This window comes from Oncorhynchus gorbuscha, linkage group LG17 (assembly GCF_021184085.1).
Source record: "Oncorhynchus gorbuscha isolate QuinsamMale2020 ecotype Even-year linkage group LG17, OgorEven_v1.0, whole genome shotgun sequence".
Classification (NCBI taxonomy): Eukaryota; Metazoa; Chordata; class Actinopteri; order Salmoniformes; family Salmonidae; genus Oncorhynchus; species Oncorhynchus gorbuscha.
The window spans coordinates 34,671,880-34,695,490 of NC_060189.1; the positions used below are offsets into that span (position 1 = coordinate 34,671,880).

At 43.6% G+C, this 23,611-nt stretch overlaps 1 protein-coding gene across 5 annotated transcripts in view; it reads left to right on the forward strand.

The window, feature by feature from the left end:
* Positions 1–23,611, forward strand: part of LOC124001919 (neuronal PAS domain-containing protein 3-like) — a 406,591-nt gene that overhangs the window by 50,053 nt on the left and 332,927 nt on the right. For 3 of the 5 annotated variants that reach the window (XM_046309078.1, XM_046309079.1, XM_046309081.1), the window contains one exon: positions 9,916–10,002. The exons of the other annotated variants lie outside the window; for them this stretch is intronic. In XM_046309078.1, the coding sequence (XP_046165034.1) occupies positions 9,916–10,002 (87 nt within the window). The remainder of the gene's footprint in view (positions 1–9,915; positions 10,003–23,611) is intronic. 5 annotated transcript variants of the gene reach the window in all.

The following is a 23,611-nucleotide window of genomic DNA, read 5'->3' on the forward strand; positions in this document are numbered from 1 at the left end:
GTGGCCCGTGGTTTAGCGCTTTGGCCGGAGCAAGTTTGGGTAGTCAAGCAAACCAGTCGGTAAATTACCATGGATTTTTTGTATCAGGGTCACATTGTGCCCCTGAAACGTCTCATTTCTCTTTAATATAAAGGTCAAGATTGAGTCCTGGTGTTCCCTGCTGTACACAGTCACTAAGGCCAGAAGAGGCCTGTGTGTGTGTTTACAGTTACATGATATTACATTCACTGGAGCTCTGAGAACAGGTGCTGCACAGTTGGAATGTTGTATTCTCTCTCTCCGTCTCTCTAGGAATGAGCTCACTAAATGGCTTTGCTTGGCCCAGAGGGGTTATGGGTCAATAGCATTTCTCTTCTCTTCTCTCACTACATCACAGGGTTCTGTAGACTTCAGCCCATGTTGTTCTCTGTCTGGACCACATAAACAAGTAAAAGTATTCTCATCATGTGAGTACCAAATGTCCTTGTGTTAAAATATTAGTTTGGCTGTACTGGTCCGGAGCATAGACCACAGCTACACACTTTAGTGAACCATGTTGGTGCACGAGGTAAAAAAAAAGGCTCAGAAAAATCATCTTTTGAATTGTTTTTGCACCAATGATGCCTTTTTCACTCTTCTCACTATGTGTCATGGGATTTTGTCATGCAGTGCACATTCGGTTTTGTGTTGAAACGCATCTGTGCTATGAAGACCTTTATCTTGATTGATTACCTCTGGTCAAAAGTAGTGCACTGTAAAGGGAATATGGTGCCATTTGGGACTCAAATCAGATTTTCTTCCTGCTTGTCATAATGGGATCTCATGCAGGTTGGCTTGGGGAGGTTGGTACCTGTCCAAATTCAACTTGAGGAGCTCATTTCTCCTGGTGGTTTTTCATGACTCCTGTCCTGACTACATCCACTCACATGTATGAAGTATCCCTGATGAGTTCTGCACATGTATGAAGTATCCCTGATGAGTTCTGCACATGTATGAAGTATCCCTGATGAGTTCTGCACATGTATGAAGTATCCCTGATGAGTTCTGCACATGTATGAAGTATCCCTGATGAGTTCTGCACATGTATGAAGTATCCCTGATGAGTTCTGCACATGTATGAAGTATCCCTGATGAGTTCTGCACATGTATGAAGTATCCCTGATGAGTTCTGCACATGTATGAAGTATCCCTGATGAGTTCTGCACATGTATGAAGTATCCCTGATGAGTTCTGCACATGTATGAAGTATCCCTGATGAGTTCTGCACATGTATGAAGTATCCCTGATGAGTTCTGCACATGTATGAAGTATCCCTGATGAGTTCTGCACATGTATGAAGTATCCCTGATGAGTTCTGCACATGTATGAAGTATCATGATGAGTTCTGCACAAGTATCCCTGATGAGTTCTGCACATGTATGAAGTATCCCTGATGAGTTCTGCACATGTATGAAGTATCCCTGATGAGTTCTGCACATGTATGAAGTATCCCTGATGAGTTCTGCACATGTATGAAGTATCCCTGATGAGTTCTGCACATGTATGAAGTATCCCTGATGAGTTCTGCACATGTATGAAGTATCCCTGATGAGTTCTGCACATGTATGAAGTATCCCTGATGAGTTCTGCACATGTATGAAGTATCCCTGATGAGTTCTGCACATGTATGAAGTATCCCTGATGAGTTCTGCACATGTATGAAGTATCCCTGATGAGTTCTGCACATGTATGAAGTATCCCTGATGAGTTCTGCACATGTATGAAGTATCCCTGATGAGTTCTGCACATGTATGAAGTATCCCTGATGAGTTCTGCACATGTATGAAGTATCCCTGATGAGTTCTGCACATGTATGAAGTATCCCTGATGAGTTCTGCACATGTATGAAGTATCCCTGATGAGTTCTGCACATGTATGAAGTATCCCTGATGAGTTCTGCACATGCGTTACAGTTACTGCACATTAAGTGACTGACTCTTTTTCTACCATTCAGTGTGTCCCTTTCTACCATGTATTGCCAGTATACTGCATGCAATCTGTTATAGTATTTATTTTTGTGTTATACATTGAGTTGAGTATAAACTACCGCAACGGGAACGGAATACATCAAATCCGCCATGATTAGGGCTGTGGTCACAACCCAAGTGCAAAGGTCCCAAACACTGTTCTGTTTTGGCAGAAATACCATGAATCCAATCCCAAACCTCAAGAACAACAAGATGTTGTGTGGACTGGGCAGAATAACACACAATTCTATTCAGTTGACACTTTTTCTGTCTCTGTCTGTTTGTATTTGCCAATTGAACATTGTGTTTGAAGTTTTATTTCTAGGGAGATGGACAAGATAAATAGTTAACAACCCCTCTTTGATAGCTCAGAGCAGGACTGGTGTATAAAGGACAGCTTTCATAGGCCAAGAGGACTTTGGCGACACACACACACACACACACACACACACACACACACACACACACACACACACACACACACACACACACACACACACACACACACACACACACACACACACACACACACACACACACACACACACACACACACACACACACACACACACACACACACACACACACACACACACACACAGAGGAGCAACCGAAGCAGCTTGGCTTCGATCCTACTCGACACACATCCAAAGCCAGAAAACGACATGCTCTGTCACCCTGTCGCAACCAAACACCATAAACACACACACACGCGCACGCGCACGCGCACGCACGCGCACACACACACACACACACACACACACACACACACACACACACACACACACACACACACACACACACACTCACACACACACACACACACACACACACACACACACACACACACACACACACACACACACACACACACACACACACACACACACACACACACACACACACACACACAGAGCAGTGCCTCCTATCTCCCTCCTCCTCTCCACTTTAGACATTCTGCATTTGTTGTACTTACCACTGAATAGTAGGGGCCCACGTTGCTTCTGGTTACGCATTGAAAGTGAAATGTGACTTCCAGAGCTTGTCATGGATCAAAATGTTGTGCTGGCAATTGTTTAAAAATATTGTTTTGCTATAAAGTAGCCCAGCCATGCTTTTCAGCTGAGCTGCCCAGAGATGGATTGCTTTCTGGAGTTTTTGACAGGTGTAATTGTTAAGGCGTCATCTGTTCTCGTTTGCACAAAAGACATTTTATCCAACTGTAGGACTTGCCTGCTAATCTTTCTCCCATCATTCTATTCTTTGCTTGCCACTAGACAAATCCCCTGTTATTGGACCAGATGGTGGAGAAATCCATTCTCATGATAAGTTGCTGCTAGTTTGCATTTAGATTACCTGCAAAAATGTAACAATTTACTACTCTGCTTCCAACCATAACTTCCCCTTTTCTTAGTATGGATTTGACTTACTTGTAACAAATTATATAAATCTTGATGAGTATGTTAAAAATAAGGGGTAAAGCAACACAGTGAACAGGAACAAACAAATAGAGCGACCGGTAATGCGTTTAGACTCTGGCCCAGAGTGCAATAGCAGCATCAATCAACTAACAACAGAGTCATAGAAGCCCAATTTAGAAAGTAGTACCTAGACTTCTCACAGACTTGAATAACTCACTCTCCTCAAAGGAATGAGTTTTCAGACACCCCTAAACATTTCAAGCTCTTATCTCTCTGCATAGTAACCATTTCTAAAAAGAGATTTCAACTGAAAGCGAAACAATTCTGTTTATGCAAAATAATGTTTGAAAAACAAAATATTAAAATGAGCTGTATTGTGTAAATGTGACCTTCTTGGATTTCACATCGAGCCGTAGTGGTGGGACAATTCTAACACTAAATGAACTGTATGTTTCTGGAAATTAAGAAATGAGAGTTGAAATGCTTGAGGATGTGTAGAGACAATGTAAACAAGCTTGAACCCATCCCGGGTATAGCTATAAAACATAAAACTCCATGGTTCAGGTGATTAGCCCCTCTAGATATCTCCTGAAAGGTGCGTTGTGCATAAATCATCTGTCTTCTTTCTCCGTCTTGTCGAGCAGTGATGAGCGGTCATTTGCATAATCCTTTTAAGGAGTCAAATTACACTGTCATGTAGCAGATTTAACATGCTAGCAAGGAATCTATTGCGTTGCAGCTAATTAGAATATGCAGTGCCTTCAGAAAAGTATTCACACTCTGACTTTTTCCCACATTTTGTTGTGTTACAGCCTGAATTTAAAATGGATTATATTGAGATTTTATGTCACCTGCCTACCCTCAGTACCCCATAATGTCAAAGTGGAATGATGTTTTTAGAAATTTCTACAAATGAATGAAAAATGAAAAGCGAAAATGTCTTGAGTCAATAAGTATTCAACCCCATTGTTATGACAAGCCTAAATAAGTTATAAAACTTAAGGTATGAGGTATAAAACTTTGCTGAACAAGTCACATAATAAATTGCATGGACTCACTCTGTGTGCAATAATAGTGTTTAACATGATTTTTTAATGACTACCTCTTCTCTGTACCCCACCCATACAATTATATGTAAGGTCCCCCAGTCGAGCAGTGAATTTCAAACACAGATTCAACCACAAAGAGCAGGGAGGTTTTCTAATGCCTTTCAAAGAAGGGCACCTATTGGTAGATGAGTAAAAAAAAAGAAGCAGACATTGAATATCGCTTTGAGCATGATGAAGTTATTAAATTACACTTTGGATGCTGTATCAATACACCCAGTCACTACAAAGATACATCCTTATTAACTCAGTTGCCCGAGTGGAAGGAAACCGCTCAGTGATTTCACCATGAGGCCAATGGTGACTTACTTACTTAGAGTTACAGAGTTGAATGAGTGTGATAGGAGAAAACTGAGGATGGATCAACAACATTGTGGTTACTCCAAAATACTAACCTAATTGAAAAGAAGGAAGCCTGTACAGAATACAAATATTCCAAAACATACATCCTGTTTCACAAGGCGATAAAGTAACACTGCAAAACATTTGGCAAAGCAATGAACTTTTTGGCAAATCCAATACAACACATTACTGAGTACCACTCTCCATATTTTCAAGCATAGTGGTGGCTGCATCATGTTATGGGGATGCTTGTAATCATTAAGGACTAGGGAGTTTTTCAGGATAAAAAAGAAACAGAATGGGAGCTAAGCACAGGTAAAATCCCAGAGGAAAACTTGGTTCAGTCTGCTTTCCTCCAGACACAGGACAATAACCTAAAAAAAAGGCCAAATATACCCTGGAGTTGCTCACCAAGATGACATGAATGTTCCCGAGGGGCCGAGTTACAGTTTTGACTTAAATCTACTTGAAAATCTATGGCAAGACTTGAAAATGGCTGTCTAGCAATGATCAACAACCAATTTGACAGAGATTGAAAATGTAAAAAAGAATAATGTGCAAATATATTGTACAATCCAGGTGTGCAAAGCTCTTACAGACTTACCCAGAAAGACTCACAGCTGTAATTGCTGCAAAAGGTGATTCTAACATGTATTGACTCAGGGATGTGAATACTTATGTAAATGAGATATTTCTCTATTTAATTTTCAATACATGTCTAAAAGCATGTTTTCACTTTTTCATTACGGGGTATTGTGTGTAGATGGGTTAGAAAACACATGTATTTAATCCACTTTGAATTCAGGCTGTAACACAATAAAATGTGGAATAAGCGAAGGGGTGTGAATACTTTCTGAAGGCACTGAACATAACAGCACATTTCACTTTTTACTGCTGCTGCTGCTGCTGCTGCTGCTGCTCAGGTCCTCCTCTCAGCCACAGAGAAGCAGTTCAATAAATACTGTCCTTTTCATGCCCACAAAACAATTTGGATGTGGTAATGAGTGGTTTCTCTGAAATTCCTGGAGGTTTAACTCTCCTAGTCGTTTCAGGCTGGAGTGGAAATGGAAACTCAACATGATTAAGGGAAGGAGGCCTCAGAGGGCCCAGGGGGCTCTGGAGTTGTTGAATATTGAACACGTTCACATCGTTGTCATACTCAGATATTTATATATTGATAGCCAATGACACCAAGTCGTGTGTTACAGTGGAAGTAGTTCCTGTAACATGTTGTGAATTGTCATAGTGTAGTTATCTTTTGTCCCAATGCATGTCACATTGCAGTCTGCAGAGCTTGTTTTCAGAATGTTTGCCATATAGCAGCTTATACGGTGTATCAAAACTCCTAGTACCCGTAAAAGTAAACTTAGTTTGTAGAGGAATTGCAGCTTTATGCAAAATTGGTCATTCAGATATATTTCATAAGCAGGCTTATTGGGCAAATAAATGCCTCCAACCAGGTCTGGAAAATCTGAAATCATGTCCATTTCCCAAATGGCAACATATTACCTGTATTGTGCGTCCCAAATAGCAACATATTCCCATATATAGTGCACTACATTCAAACAGAGCCACATGGGCCCTGGTCAAAAATAGTGCACTATATAGGCAATAGGGTGCCATTTGAGACGCACACTTGGAAACACAGGAGTTAAAATGCCCTGCTGCAAGTATACACTAATGGAAAACTCAGTCCAGCTGCATACAGTCATGTTTAATACCCTTGATTTATGGTTGAAGGAGAAGATTTACATCAGAACATAAACTCATTTTGGAAAGGACAGCATCTTATCACCTTCTCAATTTTTCCTACCCTTCAACCATATCGATAGAATCCACAAGTTGTTGCTGTAGTATATTCCTCTTTACCTCTCTATAAGGGACTCCAAAAAAATCATTTTGTTACTTTGAACATATTTTTTTCTTACACAGTGGTGGTAGGGTAATCTTTACCCTAGCCTGGTGTCATATTCCATATTGGGCAATATTAGGGTTCTGCTGTGCTGCACAGACAGAGTGTGTGTCCCAAACATCAACCTATTATTTTTTTTATAGTGCACTACTTTTGACCAGAGCCCTATAGGATTTAGAGCACCACATAGGGAATAGAGTGCCATTTGGGATACATCCAGGGACCAGGTCACCAGATAGCTGGATGGATGCTGAGGTAGTCTACTTATCACACCTCTTGTTTTCCCCTTGAATCCTCCAAACCAGCAGGAAATTGAACACGCACAGACAGAGCAGTCTGTGTACCTTACCTCCACTCTTTATTTCAAAATGGATCTCTAATGAAAATCAGAGGGGTCAGGAGGAGCAATAAAGGTTTGGCTGAGAGGCCTCTGGGAGCGACACGCTGTAATCATCTGATTTGGACATTTTGAGGCCCCATCAGTTGATTATTTGGGTTGCCTCCCAAATGGCACCCTATTCCCTATATTTAGTGCACTACTTTTGACCAGGACCCATAGGTACTGCCCTGTGCAGGGAATAAGGCTCCATTTGGGACGTAGCCTTTGCCTGGATGTGGTGCTCAACGCAGCATCCACACTACACACAACTCCTGATCCCCATCTGAAATCAAGGACAAATTGGCAACTCAACAGACTGAATAGAATAGTGTAGTTAGGGATGGAGAAAGTCAAAATGGTCACACTCACACTAATTGCGATTAGAGCCATACTTTGATTCCCTTCTTCCCACCATTATTTGGCTTGGGCCTCTCTGTGTTGCCTTGCCATCATTAAATATCATGATTGTCTTGTCACTCGTCTCTCCCCATCGCTTCTCTTAGTATTTCTTCTGCTCCTCTTCCCTGTTATTATTTCAGTCAGTATTTAGTATTCCATTCAGTCAAGGTCATTGCTTTTGCACTTCTGTGTGTGTGTGTGTGTGTGTGTGTGTGTGTGTGTGTGTGTGTGTGTGTGTGTGTGTGTGCGTGCGTGTGTGTGTGTGTGCGTGTGTGTGTGTGAGAGAGAGAGTGAGTGTGTCTCTTGTAGTGAGTCCAGATCATGCAGTCTGAACTGTGTGTTGTGTTGATCTCGTCCCACCTTTCTAACAGAAAAAGCAGTGTTGACTAAATGCTCTTATACGTCTGGACTTTCCATCAGTCTCTCTCTCTCCAGCTGAGACTAGCTGGGAAAAGAGCTCATAGCTCCCAATGTTCCTGAACAGACTTAATCTAAGGCAGGGATGGGCAACTTTGATGGGGGTGGAGGCCACATAAAACGGATCTCATGAGCAGCCACAGTGACTTGTGGGTCTGCGTACCCACATCCGTACCCACACATGCATTCAGTGCCGGCCCTAGCATTTTGGGGGCCCTAAGCCAGAAATTGATCCGCGGAACTCCAAAAGGGTCGCCAGGTGCCCACCCCTGGTCTAAGGAATCGTCCCATATGGCACCCTATTTCCTTTATAGGCCAATAGAGCTCTGGTCAAAAGTAGTGCACTACTATAGGGAATAGGGTGCCATTTTGGACAAAGTCTAACACTTTACTGGGATGCCTGGTCCTTATTGCAGTGTTTACTGTATACTGAGGAGTTTGTGATCCTCCAGGAAAACAACTCTCTTTGCTCTGCTCCTTCCCAGTCCTGCGACACCTCACAGTGTAGAGCTGAGAGGTTCAGTCAAAATACAGTACTGTATATCCATTCAGTCAGCCACAGACCGGCTCGCTGCTGTGTTGTGATTTAAGCAGTTAAACGGCGGCTTGCTGAACGCACCCCACCGCGAGCAAAGTGCTCTTCTGAACAGGAGACCCTGCCGTGTTTGACGTCTTCACTAATTTGACATGGAGTTGAGAAACCTCATGACTCTTACAGCTAGTGATGTGAAGGACCATGTTTTCCATGCCACAAACATAGCTGCTCTTTGACTTTCACTTTACAGTAACATAGTGGACAGCCCAGCCCAGGCCCCAGCTACGGTAAGGTAACGGCTCACAGTGTTTTTCTACTTTAAAGCCTTTCAGTTGGTTTTGTGGTTACCCCTCTGACACGTGTGGAGGTAGCCCAGCCCAGCCCAGTCCAGCCCAGTCCAGTCTGCTCTCCCTTTCCCGGTCTGGTTGCCAGCATTAGCCTCAGCCAGCAAATCATTACACACAGAACCCTGCCAAAGTTTTAAATACTAGAAAATAACACCATTTACCACATGCAGGGCAATTATTTCTGTGAAAAATTACCCAGGGTTTTTTATTTGTGATAAACCCCCTTTCTTAGCGGAGAAAGACCATGCACAGCCGGCCCTTTCAGGTCTGAGCGGAGGACTCATTAATATTTATGGCCTGCTTTGCAAAGAAACATTGATAAGCTGGCTGGTTGAATATTAAGTTTGACTTTATTTAAAAACGCATTAAAAAATATTCAGCAAATTAAAGAAGGGACTTTTTTCATATTTTTTTTTAGAAAAAAGGTAAAGGAAAGCATTGGAAGCTTTGTAAAGAGGTTAAATAGCTCAGTCAGAGGAAGCAGCAGGAGGAGTGGGACTTGAAGATGTGTAGAAATACGTCCAGAATAGGATGGCAGTTGATATAGTTGAGCTGTTGATTATTCTGAAAGGCAATGTGAATGTATACTGTCATCACACCGACACACCGACACACACACACCACACACACACACACACACGCGCGCGCACACACACATAAACTATTTTACTGACACCTCAGGGTTCAGTCCTGTCTACCTACCCTCAGGATGTCTTCAGGAGAGATCGAGAGAGAGAGGCAAACCTTGAGTTGTCCAGAGAGGAACTGAACTGTCATACCATGCTTTATTCCAGGTAGAAATGTCAACAAGTAGACTGTTTTTACTGCACTGCCATACTGTGTGATATTATTGAGCAGTTGGAGACGTCGCACGTGCACTAAAAACTCCTATCAATGCTGACTTATTTTTCAATTCCCATGTACTTAAGTAGTTATTATTAACATGTACATTATATTTACAGATCCTTCATTGGAAGTCATTGGTACTTTACAGTCTACACATGCTATTTATCCACCTGCTCATTAACTGAATGTTATAAACTGACCAGCCCTACTGTATCTATCTTTGTAGGGAAATTAAAACCCTACACCCTTTCTGCATGGAGGGATCAGAGGAGGAGGCCATAGTTGATGCCCAATTCATGTCCAAATTCCCCCAGTAAGTTGGAAGTCTTATTTCACACATTCATTTAGGACATTAAGCGGTTTTAAAACATTGTTTATTTATATCACCAAGGTCATTTTGAGTGCCTGCGTAGATTTTCATGTCCTTTGATACTTGTTAGCCTGACATAGTGCTGCTTACGAAACCAAGTCAATAAACGGAGCAGCACTAAACCTCTTTGAAGAGAAAGCGAGATAGAGAGAGAGACAGAGAGAGAGAGAGACAGTGAGAGAGACAGTGAGAGAGAGAGAGAGAGAGAGAGAGAGAGAGAGAGAGAGAGAGAGAGAGAGAGAGAGAGAGAGAGAGAGAGAGAGAGAGAGAGAGAGAGAGAGAGAGAGAGAGAGAGAGAGAGAGAGAGAGAGAGAGAGAGAGAGAGAGAGAGAGAGAGAGAGAGAGAGAGAGAGAGAGAGAGAGAGAGAGAGAGAGAGAGAGAGAGAGAGAGAGAGAGAGAGAGAGAGAGAGAGAAGCATTAGCTGATGAATGAGGGGCTTGTAGTCATGTTGCACTTTGTCCGATTTCTCACTCTCCCCCTGCAAGCGGTTTCATCAGCTGTGTGAAATCCGATTCAGATATTATTCTCCTCTGGTAAAAGAGAGGGCAGCTCAGCCATGGACACCGATCCTGATTTGAGATTTAAATGTAAACCTCTAGAAGCTGTTATAGAAAATACAAGTTATTCTATCACCCCACTGTAAGTTAGGCAGGAAAAGATGAAGTCACTACAGTCAGTCAGGGGTAGGTGTGATGCTGGGTTCCAGATAACAGGGCATGTAAATTAGCTGATAGCTGGCGCTGATGCCTGTCCGCTAGCAGTGGGACTGTGGAGAGAATTGAGTCCCCCACTGAGAGTATAGGGATGAAGCAGGATGTTCTCTCTCTCCCTGTGTCTCTCTGTCTCTCTCTACCCCTCTCTCTGTCTCTACCTCTCTCTCTCTACCTCTCTCTACCTCTCTCTCTCTACCTCTCTCTACCCCTCTCTCTACCTCTATACCTCTCTCTTTCTCTCTCTGCTCTCTACCTCTCTCTCTCTCTCTCTCTCTCTCTCTCTCTCTCTCTCTCTCTCTCTCTCTCTCTACCCTCTCTCTCTCTTTACCTCTATCTCTCTACCTCTCTGTGCTCTCTCTCTACCCCTCTCTCTGTCTCTACCTCTCTCTACCTCTCTCTACCTCTCTCTCTCTACCTCTCTACCCCCCCTCTCTCTACATCTATACCTCTCTCTTTCTCTCTCTGCTCTCTCTCTCGCTACCTCTCTCTCTCTCTTCCCTCTCTCTCTCTTTACCTCTATCTCTCTACCTCTCTCTGCTCTCTCTCTACCTCCCCATCTCTCATCTCAATTTTTCTCTCTCTCTGCTCTCTCCCTACCTCTCAAATCCACCCCCTCTCAATTCAATTCAAGGGGATTTACTGGCATGGGAAACATATGTTAACATTGCCAAAGCAAATGAAGTAGATAATATACAAATGTGAAAAAAACATAAAAATGAACAGTAAACATTACACTCACAGAAGTTCCAAAATAATAGACATTACAAATGTCATATTATGTATATACAGTGTTGTAAAGATGTACAAATGGTTAAAGTACAAAAGGGAAAAATAAATAAGCATAAATATGGATTGTATTTACAATGGTGTTTGTTCTTCACTGGTTGACCTTTTCTTGTGACAACAGGTCACACATCTTGCTGCTGTGATGGCACACTGTGGTATTTCACCCAGTAGATATGGGAGTTTACCAAAATCGGGTTTGTTTTCAAATTCTTTGTGAATCTGTGTAATCTGAGGGAATTATGTGTCTCTAGTATGGTCATACATTGGGCAGGAGGTTAGGAAGTGCAGCTCAGTTTCCACCTCATTTTGTGGGCAGTGTGCACATAGCCTGTCTTCTCTTGAGAGCCAGGTCTGCCTCCGGCGGCCTTTCTCAATAGCAATGCTATGCTCACTGAGTCTGTACATACAGGTAGTCAAAGCTTTCCTTAAGTTTGGGTCAGTCACAGTGGTCAGGTATTCTGCCACTGTGTACTCTCTGTTTAGGGTCAAATAGCATTCTAGTTTGCGCAGGTTTTTTGTTAATTCTTTCCAATGTGTCAAGTAATTATCTTTTTGTTTTCTCATGATTTGTTTGGGTCTAATTGTGTTGCTGTCCTGGGGCTCTGTAGGGTGTGTTTGTGTTTGTTAACAGAGCCCCAGGACTAGCTTTCTTAGGGGACTCTTCTTCAAGTTCATCTCTCTGTAGGTGATGGCTTTGTTATGGAAGGTTTGGGAATTGCTTCCTTTTAGGTGGTTGTAGAATTTAAAAGCTCTTTTCTGGATTTTGATAATTAGCGGGTATCGGCCTAATTCTGCTCTGCGTGCATTATTTGGTGTTCTACGTTGTACACAGAGGATATTTTTACAGAATTCTGCATGCAGATTCTCAATTTGGTGTTTGTCCCATTTTGTGAATTGTTGGTTGGTGAGCGGACCCCAGACCTCACAACCATAAAGGGCAACAGGGTTTTTAAGTGTTTTCCGCCAGATCCTAATTGGTATGTTGAATTTTATGTTCCTTTTGATGGCATAGAAGGAAGACTCTTCTTGCCTTGTCTCTCAGCTCGTTCACAGCTTTGTGGAAGTTACCTGTGGCACTGATGTTTAAGCCAAGATATGTATAGACCTTTTTTGGAACACCATTATTTTGATCTTACTGAGATTTACTGTCAGGGCCCAGGTCTGGCAGAATCTGTGCAGAAGAGCGAGGTGCTGCTGTAGTCCCTCCTTGGTTGGTGACAGAAGCACAAGATCATCAGGAAACAGTAGACATTTGACTTCAGATTCTAGTAGGGTGAGGCCGGGTGCTGCAGACTTTTCTAGTGCCCTCGCCAATTCTTTGATATACAGTGCCTTGCGAAAGTATTCGGCCCCCTTGAACTTTGCGACCTTTTGCCACATTTCAGGCTTCAAACATAAAGATATAAAACTGTATTTTTTTGTGAAGAATCAACAACAAGTGGGACACAATCATGAAGTGGAACGACATTTATTGGATATTTCAAACTTTTTTAACAAATCAAAAACCGAAAAATTGGGCGTGCAAAATTATTCAGCCCCCTTAAGTTAATACTTTGTAGCGCCACCTTTTGCTGCGATTACAGCTGTAAGTCGCTTGTTTTTTTCCCATTCCTCCTTGCAAAACGAGCTCAGTGAGGTTGGATGGAGAGCATTTGTGAACAGCAGTTTTCAGTTCTTTCCACAGATTCTCGATTGGATTCAGGTCTGGACTTTGACTTGGCCATTCTAACACCTGGATATGTTTATTTTTGAACCATTCTATTGTAGATTTTGCTTTATGTTTTGGATCATTGTCTTGTAGGAAGAAAATCTCTGTCCCAGTCTCAGGTCTTTTGCAGACTCCATCAGGTTTTCTTCCAGAATGGTCCTGTATTTGGCTCCATCCATCTTCCCATCAATTTTAACCATCTTCCCTGTCCCTGCTGAAGAAAAGCAGGCCCAAACCATGATGCTGCCACCACCATGTTTGACAGTGGGGATGGTGTGGTCAGGGTGATGAGCTGTGTTGCTTTTACGCCAAACATAACGTTTTGCATTGTTGCCAAAAAGTTCAATTTTGGTTTCATCTGACCAGAGCACCTTCTTCCATATGTTTGGTGTGTCTCCCAGGTGGCTTGTGGCAAACTTTAAACAACACTTTTTATGGATATCTTTAAGAAATGGCTTTCGTCTTGCCACTCTTCCATAAAGGCCAGATTTGTGCAATATACAACTGATTGTTGTCCTATGGACAGAGTCTCCCACCTCAGCTGTAGATCTCTGCAGTTCATCCAGAGTGATCATGGGCCTCTTGGCTGCATCTCTGATCAGTCTTCTCCTTATATGAGCTGAAAGTTTAGAGGGACGGCCAGGTCTTGGTAGATTTGCAGTGGTCTGATACTCCTTCCATTTCAATATTATCGCTTGCACAGTGCTCCTTGGGATGTTTAAAGCTTGGGAAATATTTTTGTATCCAAATCCGGCTTTAAACTTCTTCACCACAGTATCTCGAACCTGCCTGGTGTGTTCCTTGTTCTTCATGATGCTCTCTGCGCTTTTAACGGACCTCTGAGACTATCACAGTGCAGGTGCATTTATACAGAGACTTGATTACACACAGGTAGATAGTATCTATCATCATTAGTCATTTAGGTCAACATTGGATCATTCAGAGATCCTCACTGAACTTCTGGAGAGAGTTTGCTGCACTGAAAGTAAAGGGGCTGAATAATTTTGCACGCCCAATTTTTCAGTTTTTGATTTGTTAAAAAAGTTTGAAATATCCAATAAATATCGTTCCACTTCATGATTGTGTCCCACTTGTTGTTGATTCTTCACAAAAAAATACATTTGTATGTTTTTATGTTTGAAGCCTGAAATGTGGCAAAAGGTCGCAAAGTTCAAGGGGGCCGAATACTTTCGCAAGGCACTGTATATGTTGAAGAGGGTGGGGCTTAAGCTTCATCCCTGACTCACCCCACATCCCTGTGGGAAAAAAATGTGTGTGTTTTTTGCCTATTTTAATCATACACTTGTTGTTTGTGTACATGGATTTTATAATGTTGTATGTTTTTCCTCCAACACCACTTTCCATCAATTTGTATAGCAGACCCTCATGACAAATTTAGTCTAAGGCTTTTTTTAAATCAACAAAGCACGAGAAGACTGCCTTTGTTTTGGTTTATTTGTTTGTCAATTAGAGTGTGCAGGGTGAATACATGGTCTGTCGTGCGATAATTTGGTAAAGAGACAATTTGACATTGTTTTCACTGAGGAAATGTACGAGTCTGCTGTTAATGATAATGCAGAGGATTTTCCCAAGGATTCTGTTGACACATATCAAACGGTAGTTATTGGGGTCAAATTTGTTTCCACTTTTGTGGATTGGGGTGATCAGTCCTTAGTTCCAATTATTGGGGAAGATGCCAGAGCTAAGGATGATGTTAAAGAGTTTTAGTATAGCCAATTGGAATTTGTTGTCTGTATATTTGATAATTTCATTGAGGATACCATCAACACCACAGGTCTTTTTGGGTTGGAGGGTTTTTATTTTGTCCTGTAACTCATTCAATGTAATTGGAGAATCCTGTGGGTTCTGGTAGTCTTTAATAGTTGATTCTAAGATTTGTATTTGATCATGTAAATGTTTTTGCTGTTTGTTCTTTTTTATAGAGCCAACATGATTGGAGAAGTGGTTTACCCATACATCTCCATTTTGGATAGATAATTATTCACGTTGTTGTTTGCTTAGTGTTTTGTCCAATTTTCCCAGAAGTGGTTAGAGTCTATGGATTCTTCAATTACATTGAGCTGATTTCTGACATGCTGTTCTTCTTTTTCTGTAGTGTATTTCTGTATTGTTTTAGTGATTCATCATAGTGAAGGCGTAGACTCAGGTTTTTTGGGTCTCTATGTTTTTGGTTGGACAGGTTTCTCACTTTCTTTCTTAGATTTTTGCATTCTTCATCATACCATTTATCATTGTTGTTCATTTTCTTCAATTTTCTATTTGAAATTTTTAGATATGATAGTGAAGCTGAGAGGTTAAATATACTATTAAGATTTTCTACTGCCAAGTTTACATCTTCACTATTACAGTGGAACGTTTTATCCAGGAAGTTGTCTAAAAGGGATTGAATTTGTTGTTGCCTAATCATTTTTTGGTAGGTTTCCAAACTACATTCCTTAGCATTTCCAAACTACATCTATAGCATTTCTTAATGTTACTCAGTTACTTTGGCTTTGATGCCTCATGATTGAGTATTGCTCTGTTCAAGTAGACTGTGATTTTGCTGTTGTCTGATAGGGGTGTCAGTGGGCTGACTGTGAATGCTCTGAGAGACTGGGTTCAAGTCAGTGATAAAGTAGTCTACAGTACTACTGCCAAGAGATGAGCTATAGGTGTACCTACCATAGGAGTCCCCTCGAAGCCTACCATTGACTATGTACATACCCAGCGTGTGACAGAGCTGCAGGAGTTGTGACCCATTTTTGTTGGTTATGCTGTCATAGTTGTACCTGGGGGGGGGGGGGGGGGGCAGGTGTTTGTCCCCCTGTGTCCTCCAGGCAGGTGTTTGTCCCCCTGTGTGCTGAGGGTGTCAGGTTCTTGTCCGGTTCTGACATTTAGGTCGCCACAGACTAGTACATGTCCCTGGGCCTGGAAATTATTGATTTCCCCGTCCAGGATGGAGAAGCTGTCTTCATTAAAGCATGGGGATTCTAGTGGGGGGGATATAGGTAGCACACAGGAGGACATTTTTCTCTGTTGAGATCATTTCCTTTTGAATTTCTAGCCAAATGTAAAATGTTCCTGTTTTGATTAATTTAATGGAGTGAGTAAGGTCTGCGCTGTACCAAATTAGCATACCCCCTGGGACTACCAGCTCTCTGTAACCTAGAGGGCAACCAGTGGGTCCGTCTCCTTTATACCAGGTTTCTTGTAGGATGAAAATGTCTGTATTTCAGTTTTTTTGAGCAAGTCCAGGATTCCTGCTCTTTAGGCCAAATGCAGATGACCTCAGACCTGGGATATTCCAGGATGAGATAGTGAAGACTTTGTGTTCCATAAAGTGTCCAGTGTTGTTGGTCGTGTGGTTTGGCCTCAGGCCAGTAAGTGTGAGCAGAGCCTGCTGAGCATCTGGGACATGCCATTGTTGTGGGTTAGTGTAAGAGTGGGGGTTGGGCCTGTTTGTCCCGCTCACGGCCTGGGCGTATGTGTGACTTCCATGTTGAGGCCCTCTTGGCGGGGGTGGGGTGCGTGGGGAGGGCAGGAGGGGCATAGGTCTGATCTGAGGGGGCCTAAAAGGGGTGTGGGCATGGTTGACTTGGGGGGGTGTTGATTGGTTGAGGTGGGGGTGTGTACGTGGTCGGTGGTGTTGTGGTCTGGATGTTGGTTCTCTCCTCGCTGGGCAGGGTGTCTATTGATCTGTTGTCCCTGTGTTGGGGCTGCGTTTGAGAGCGATGTCCTTTAGAGTCCGGGCAAAGGTGGGCACTGCTGCCTTGTATAGGTGGATCTGGTCATAGAGGATGTTCAAGTCCAGGGTGGAGTGGTGGGCCAGGAAAAAATTTGGCTTTGAGGCACAGTCACGGGAAATACTTGCGTTTACCCGCTGTATGGTAGCAGGGTGGAAGTCTTTTCGTGGTAGCAGGGTGGAGATAACCCCTTGTGCGTTGGGGAAAGTAGAAGAAGCTTTCTCAATCATTCCGTTCAGTGCTGTGGCCACACATTCCTGCTGTGTTCTCAGGTCATTTGTGCCCGTGTGTATTATTATGTGGCTAGGTGAACCTAGTTGGTCCTCAGACAGAAGGTCTAAGGCGCGCTGGGTATTTGGACACCACAGTTTAGACTCCGTTCCCTTCATCCATCAGAGCAGATTCATCATGCCTCTGGTACTCCCCCATCTCTTGCCAGCCATTCAGATTAGTCCTTATAAAGAGAGAACCAGAGCAGAGCTGTGTTGCCCACAGGGAAAGCTCTAACTGACCGTGACTGCAAAATGCTGCTCGCCCAAAGGTTTTCTGCTTTCCAGACGTTTTGCTAGGCAGGGCTTAATTATATGTACTCTTTTATCTTTGTTTATGGAACATGTGTGGTATTGGTAGAGGGAGGCAGGGGGATATTTTTCTCTGTCCAATAAGAGTTGTCATCATATGAGGAATGGAGGAGAAGGAGAGAGGGCGAGAGTTAGTGAGAGAGAGAGAGAGAGAGAGAGAGAGAGAGAGAGAGAGAGAGAGAGAGAGAGAGAGAGAGAGAGAGAGAGAGAGAGAGAGAGAGAGAGAGAGAGAGAGAGAGAGAGAGAGAGAGAAGGGAAGGGAGTCCTCTTCTTTCCTCCCCTCTCCCCTGCTTGGTCTTGCTTGCAGTTGTTTGGCAGAAAGCCTCATCACTATGTAAACACAGTAACACTGAAACACTGGGCTGTCCAACAGCAGCTCTCTCTCTCTCTCTCTCTCTCTCTCTCTCTCTCGCTCTCGCTCTCGCTCTCGCTCTCTCTCTCTCTCTCTCTCTCTCTCTCTCTCTCTCTCTCTCTCTCTCTCTCTCTCTCTCTCTCTCTCTCTCTCTCTCTCTCTCTCTCTCTCTCTCTCTCTCTCTCTCTCTTCAACACATTACTTCTTGACCAGAGGTACTGTACAGGTCTCTGTTCAACACACATGGCTGGACCAGGACTAGAGCTACTATAGAGCTAACAGGTTTTTGCTGGTCAGCAGGGCCCTAACAGAGGCCCAGGGCCCACAGCTTTCCCTGGTCAGTCCGTGATGTGGCCCTAACGATAGGGTCTCTTCACTCTTCACCCCCATTTGAGTGGGTCTGCGGGAGATGGCTGGCTGGGCTGGCTGGCTGGTGCCGCTGATGCTAGATCTGGAGCCGTTACGGTGTCACTGGCAACACTTCACCAGAGGTTAATTGGTTGTAGATAAACTGTTTTGTGCCGGCCATTGGTCAAGATCTGACACATCCCTGATCTGTTTCCAGACTCTGGATAATAATAACACAGTGTTGTAGAAGACTAGCCTCCATTGCAGTGCACCTGGCTGACTGTTGGCTTCTCCTCCACTCTGTCAGATGTTTGTTCTCACAGAGAGGATGTGTACCTTGTGTAATCTCCCCAAGTGGGGAGAAAAAAAGGACAAAATCATTTGATTGGTATTTTATTGTTCATTAGTAAGCCTAATGCACCAGAAGTAGTGACAAGTTTGTTGTGTCAAATTCCGGTTTGATCTCTGCTTGTTGTGACACGAACCCACAGAATCAATTCCCAGATGATGAAAGCAGCAGTCTGCGCCAGCGTTGTTCACTGTTTCCACATCTCTGCTGCAGCCTGCAGGGCCCTGACACGCACTCTCTCCTCTCCTTCGCTCTCTAAATCCTCTCCATGCTGTTTCTTTCTGTGTATAATCCACAATTAAGGTGAGATTGCAGACCTTGTAGTTAATACTACGGCATGGTGCTCCAGCATGGGGGAATATTTTTTTAAAATATTTTTAGAAACCGTAGCTACCAGCGATGCAAAGCAGGAGGAAATTGCAGGTCTCAGATGAATTGTATGTGGTGGCATGTTTTATTAAAAGGTTGTCAACAAAATGAGCAAGGAGACTCGTTCTAGGACCTTTAGGCTACTTGTATTCTGCTGAGCTAGTTTTATCACAAACCAGCAATTACATGTTAAAATGTAAATGGTTTGTTGTCAGCAGAGCTACAGTTGCAGATGTAGCATCTTCATTTGAGCCAGTTTTGCTACAGCAGGAAAATAATCCTGCAGCAACAGGACATTTGAATTATTATGTGTATTTGTAATTAATGAACATTTTCTGTAGGGTTTGATACAAGTCTGACATTTCAAAGTGGACATTTGCAAACTTCAGGAGTCATTTTAAACCTCAACAACCCTACGTTTGACATGTAATTGCATTGCAGGAAGGTTCTCCTCATATTAAGATTTTACAACTCTAGCTTCAGTAATGCATTGTGTTACTGAAACTGTCAAATGCCTAATTGTGTTTGTATGTTAATCAGAGGTGTTTAAATACATGTCAAAACCTCTGTTCACTGTCTCTGAGAACAGTCTGCATCCCATTTACAATTGTTGAAATACATTTAAAATAATTCAAAATCACAATTGACTTTTTGTTATGGTCGCACTATGGAAACATGACTAAATCTCTGCCCACTTATAACGTTCAGCATTCAGGCTCGTCAAAGTCAGTAAAGGCTGATGTGCTTACATCACTCTGCAAAACTCTACGTCAACAGATTATTATATCCTCTGTCAGATAACACCATGTCGGATGAGACACGTTCACATTCTCCCCAAGGGATCAGATGAGAAGACAGCCTACGGTATTTCATCAGGGGGTTCTTTCTCGTGGTCATCAGCTGTAGTCTGCCAGCCATAGGGAGCCTGCTGGTGGCAGGGAGGCTGTAGGAGCATTACTGTGTGACTGGCTGTCTGTTCATCAGGTGATGAGGCTGAGAGACTGAGAGGAGGAAGCTGTTTCACAGGGAATGTCTAATCTGTGTGACTGGGAGTCATGCTGGGCACTGAGCACTGAGCATCCCTCACTCTCTCAGCTTCAACACTCCCTCCCTTCCTTCCTTCCTTCCTTCCTCCATCACACCCATCCTGACAGTCTCTCTCTCTTTCTCCACCCCCTCTCACCAGCCCTCTCTCTCAGCTCCCTCCCTCCCTCCCAATCCCTTCCCTCCCCTCCTCACCCCCCCCCCCCCCCCTGCTCAGGGAGCGCTTAAGAACCCCATAGCTCCCCAGTGCCGGTGTTCATGTCATTCACGGTCTCCGAGACATGTCGCTCCCCCCCCCTCCTGCCTCCCCATCCCAAATAAACACGCTCGCCATCAAAGGAAGCTGATTCTAGAATTTGATAACATCATGTTCTCTTTGCAGAGCAACCATATAGAACCATGCAAATGAATGGTCCTGACTGATTGGTCCTGGATATTTCAGGTGCTCTGAGCATCCCTTTCCCCTCACTCTGGATTGACATGCATAAATACAGTCATGCATAAATACATACGTAATATATGTTAAGGCATCTCCAGATGTTTTATTTTATGAGGGCAGGAACTTGGCCCTTTCTATCTAATCGGTTGCGGCAAAATGACACTCCATGCAAATGATGGTTGAGGTTGTTTGCCCTCAAATATTTCCTGCAAAAAGAAAAGGCGGAAGAGAGGCGATGAGACGGCACTCTAATTGGTGCGGAAGCTATTTGGCTGCATTCCAGCTGTATCAATTGCTTTTCTGCTGCTTTTCTCAAGTAATAGCTTGTAATTGTTATTCTTCAGATTTTATTAACGAGCTACAGACAGAGAAGCCTTGATTTGCTCCAGTAGCACACAGACAATAATTATAATGGTACCTCTACTTGACGTGATTTCAGAACGAACGCAGGCGGCACAGGACAATGATGCAGCTCAGCTCCCTGATGCAGTCAATGACCAAATCTTATTTTCCCTCCCTCTCTCTCTCTCTCCCCCTCCCTCCCTCCCTCCCTCCCTCCCTCCCTCCCTCCCTCCCTCCCTCCCTCCCTCCCTCCCTCCCTCCCTCCCCCTCCCTCCCTCCCTCCCTCCCTCCCTCCTGCCGTGACTGACACTCTCCCAGAACCACTCTAGTCTTGCTGCATCGCCCTGCAAATCAAATATGACAGGGAATATTGTTGGCATAATGGAGAATCGCAGGAGAAAGTACCACTGTACACACACAAATAGCTCAGGGCTTAATTGAACATCGCTGCCTCTGACCTGGACCCAGCCACAGGTCCAGGATAATAGACCTAGTGGTATTCCTACTGCTACAGATAGACATAGGTAGTGTACTGAGCTGGGCGGCAGCTGTGGTCAACATCTCTCGCTCTCTCTCTCTCTCTCTCTCTCTCTCTCTCTCTCTCTCTCTCTCTCTCTCTCTCCTCTCTCTCTCTCTCTCTTTCCCTTTCTCTCCGTTTCGCTCTCTGTCCCCCCTCTCTCTCTTTCCCTGTCCCCCTCTCTCTCCCTCTCTCGCTCTCTCCCTGTCCCTCTCTCTCTCTCTCTCTCTCTCTCTCTCTGTCTCTCTCTCTCTCTCTCTCTCTCTGTCTCTCTCTGTCTCTCAGTACTGATACATCTAGAGTCAGTGTTTTCACTATTTTGAAGTACCTCCTAATGGTAATCATTAGGAAATTCAAAGTCATGTTTTTGTTCCTCTGTGCATATCGTGAAGGCACAAGTTGTGGCTCTGACAGATTTATCGTGAATTGTCCCCTGGAATTCAATATGTATTTACTGTATATTCGGCATAGCTCCATCTGCATATCAGACACTTTACACTTGAATAGGAATTAAATATGATTTGAAGTCGGAGGCAGACAAAGCTAGAGAGCAAACAACACTTCTTTTAACTGGGTTTTGTTTTTGTCGCCTGCACTGCCTTTGTCACGTCTTAGAACTTTCAGAAGTTGGACTTTCTTTTCAACCGTCTCTCCTCTGAGTTGTCTCTCCCTCCTCCGTGACTGAGTTGAAGGAGGAGGAAGGACTGAACTGAAGTCTCTTTCCCCTATCTCTCTCTTGCCATCTCTGTCTCTTGCCATCTCTCTCTCTCTCTCTCTCTCTCTATGTGGCTGCTGCTGTCTTGTTTGAATAATGGTTGTGATAATTTCCCCCAGTCCAATGAGAGAGTGTGGTTGAGGCTGAGTAAACAGCCTGATTGGCTGCTGAAGGTCAGAGTGACCGCAGGTGTCACAACAGTGAATTACAACAATGACAGTCACAGAAGAGGGCGATATCTCCTTATTCATCCCTCCCTTTTCATCCCTCCTTTTTCATCCCTCCTTTTTCAATCCCTCCTTTGACTTGAAGGAATGAATTATTCTCAGTCAGGAGTTAATTACGCATTAAGCAAAAATGATTGTATCTCCTCTCTTTAACACGTATAACTATTTAAATATGATTCATTTGCTCGGTTAAAACATACTTTCCATTCCTTGGAGGAGAACAGAATAGCAGAATATTTCCTAGTATTTTTCCTAGTAATGGTTGTTGTGCTGCAGTAAAATGGGACTTAAGTCTAGCCTCTTCGTGATCCTGACACATTGTAGAGCTGGACGACAGGAGGAGCAGGAACCTGATCTTGTGTCGCATCGACTTTCATTATACAACAGGCATTGCAATTGGAAACCAATTGACATGACATGTTCTCTATCAGTCGATGCTGTAGTCTTTCATCACAGAAGATGTCAAATGAACAGTCTTGAGGTCTCGAGTGGCGTGGCAAGTATTTCTATTTGCAGATTCAAGTCGGTTTGCCAGGGCTTACCCTGCCTGATTCTCTGTCTCCTGATGCCTGGGTTTCAGACAGCGCCACAGACAGAACCAACACAACCTACGGATCACCGGGGTGTCTATCAGACTACCTCTCCATCTCAGACACACCGTGGGACTCACACACACACACACACACACACACACACACACACACACACACACACACACACACACACACACACACACACACACACACACACACACACACACACACACACACACACACACACACACACACACACACACACACACACACACACACCCTTTGGCAGTAGCAATCACAGTGTCTCTGTTCATACTGGAAGTGGCACCTCTAAACCCATATTTGACATTCACCGCAGTTGAGCTAAAACATTTAGGAAGAGAATAGAGACACTTTGGTTCAAGGTATCACTCGAACCAACTACTGCTGTTTCACCCACTTAGTGACTGACTGGCATCCTTATGATAAGAGCATGTAAGGAATGAGGCCGCCATTGTCTTCTTCGTACAATAATACAGTGTTTACCAACCATATGGATGGGTTATAGGTGTACCAATGGCTGCCTTCTCTCCCTGTATCTGGACATGTCTGGACATGTCTGTTTACGTGGTACATCGTCCAAAGGAGATGACCACTGAAAAGGGCTTGTGTGACATTGCTTTCCAAGACTCTTTTGTTGCTGATTAAGTAGTGGTGGCTTCCTGTTGTCACAGCCAAGGAGAGGAACGGTATCTCTGACTACCTCTGCCTTTGTCCTCAGCCCAGCGCTGTGTCCTGCAACCAGC